Genomic DNA, 2215 nt, shown 5'->3' with positions numbered 1-2215 from the left:
CCTCCCCGGGCCCGTCCCTCTGCGCCGCTCTCGGCGGCTCCCGGGCTGTCTACGGCGCCCCCGCCCCAACTCGGGGTGCCGGCTCCGGTTCTCCGCCCCGTCCCCGCCTCGCCCTGCCGTCTCTGCCCCACTTCCCCGCCCCCACGGGCCGTCTGCGCGCCCCTCTCCCGGCTGCCCGTCCCGCGCTCTCCCCGTCCCGGCTGCCGCTTCCCCCGCACCCCGTCGTCCCGCTCCTCCACCCCTCTCTCCTGCTCCGCCTTCCGGACCCCCGTCCTCCCGAGCGGTCCCCAGCCACACCCCTCGCGCAGGCTGCCAGGCCTCGGCACCCCCAGGCCGGCGCACCCCCTCAGCCCCACGAGAGGGGCTTTACAAGTAGCGCGGGAGACCGGCTCAAGGATCAGACAGAAAACGGGGGGGGGCACTCCTTGGGCTGTGGGGGGTGCTGGTGGAGCCTCCAGCACCAGACAGGCCCCAGTGGTCTCCTGGGGGGCCATCCGGCCCACCGCACTCCACTCGCGGGCTCCAGGAGGAGGAAGACCCTCCCGATTTAGTGCGAAGTCCGCCCCCACGAGCCCCCGGGCCGCTTACCCCTCCCTGGAAGGCGCCGGAGCGCTCCAGGGAGGCGACAATGGCCACTCCAGGTCACAGCCCCTTTGAGGGCCTCCAGGACACTGGCCTTGATGGCTGCACACATGGCCTGCGCCCCGCCAGGCACAGTGCCACGGGCTTTCCACTTATTGACTCACGATGTCCTCACAGCCTGCCCTGGGGGGTGCTACGGTATTAGCCGTCCTGCAGCTGAGGAACCAAGAGAAGGGACTGGCCCAGAGCTCAGCTCGCAGGGACAGAGCCACCATGTTTGAGCTCAGGTCTGCGGCTCCCAGACCCCCCTCCCCGCTCCTGCCCCTGCCCAGGCCAACTCTGGTGTCTCAGAGCAGGGGCGGGTTGGGGGGGCATCTGACCCCCTGCTGCCACAGCTTGCTCCATACCCTTGCCCCAAGGGTGGCCTGACCTGGCCTCACTGGTCCCCACCTGGCCAGGGAGGGTCGTGGGGGTCTGTGCTCACGGCCCCCAGGCAGGAAGGGCCAGTGTTGCAGCCTCGGCTTCCAGGCCAGCACCCTGGCCTTCCTGCCTTCCTGCCCACCGTCCCTCGCCTGGCCACGCAGGACTGTCCACTGCAGGAAATCTGGGGCTCTGCTCTGGCACCCCCCCCAAGGGACAGCGTCAGTCTGCCCATGTCCACCTCCAGGGGAGGGGGCTCCTGTGCCACCTGTGGAGCCAAGGGTGGGGGGCTGCCAGCCTCCCGCACCTCAGCCCACCCTCCTCTGCGCCCCACTTCCAGCCGTCTGTCTCCCAGCCGGCTTATCTTTCTCCTGCCTTCCCACCCCACCTCTTTTTGTCTGCTTGCTCCTCCTGGTTTCTGGTTTCTCTCTTTGTCTCTCTCTCCCTGCCTGGTCTCTTCCCACCCCCAGCTCTCCCGTCTCTTTGTGTGTGTATCTCTCTATCTCGCCGAGTCTCTGCCCCTCCGGCTCCCTCCTGAGCCCCCACCCCGCGCTCCCTCTCGCCCCTCCTAGCTTCCTTCCTGTCTCGGCTCATCTTGCCGCATCCTGCAGCTCCCCCCACTGAGCCCTGAGGATAATGCTCTGTGTCCTCGCGCTGAGCCTGGGACACGGTGCACGGTCTGGCCCTGTGGACCAAACTACCTGCCTCCAGGGCAGGGCAGAGTTAGACCGCAGAGGGCACAGCCCGGCTCCAAGTGTCCTGGTGGAAGCCGGAGGAGGGAGTGCTGTGTGGCCTCGGGCCAGCCAGTGCCCTCTCTGAGCTTCCTCATCTGTAATCAAGGGCCTCAGCGCCCACCAATATTATTTTTTCCAATAGAAGAAAAACATTTCCTCCTCCCCGTGACACCCACCTCCTCGCCCCCTCCTGTGGCTCTGTCCTGGCCGAGGGGAGGGACGCAGCAGGGAGACAGCCCAGGCTGCTGCTCTGCAATGGCCAGGCCCCTGGATACCCGGGTCCCCCCCCCCAACACCAGCCTGCGGGGCCTGAAACCCCAACACCAGCCTGCCGAAAGCGCAGAGCTGGGCACACTGCAGGCACTGGCAAAGGCCGGCTGCTGCCCCTCTGCTCGCAGGGAGCAGAGACCCCCAGGGCCCCACTTCCTGCCTGAGGCCCTCAGTGGCTAGCGCAGCTCTGCCCACCACGTGCGCCCGCT

General features: G+C 68.1%; 1 protein-coding gene across 1 annotated transcript in view; it reads right to left on the bottom strand.

Annotated features, from left to right (window-relative positions):
• PLXND1 (plexin D1) overlaps positions 1 to 494 on the bottom strand; it is a 40109-nt gene extending 39615 nt beyond the window's left edge. Inside the window, exon 1 of the mRNA XM_012732082.1 lies at positions 150 to 494. Coding sequence (XP_012587536.1) covers positions 150 to 494 — 345 coding nt within the window. The remainder of the gene's footprint in view (positions 1 to 149) is intronic.
• Positions 495 to 2215: the final 1721 nt, after the last annotated feature.

The sequence above is a fragment of the Condylura cristata genome, unplaced genomic scaffold (assembly GCF_000260355.1).
Source record: "Condylura cristata isolate star-nosed mole 26May11 unplaced genomic scaffold, ConCri1.0 scaffold00033, whole genome shotgun sequence".
NCBI classification, from domain to species: Eukaryota; Metazoa; Chordata; class Mammalia; order Eulipotyphla; family Talpidae; genus Condylura; species Condylura cristata.
Note: the sequence above shows the minus strand (reverse complement) of the source record. Positions and strands in the feature narration are given on the sequence as shown.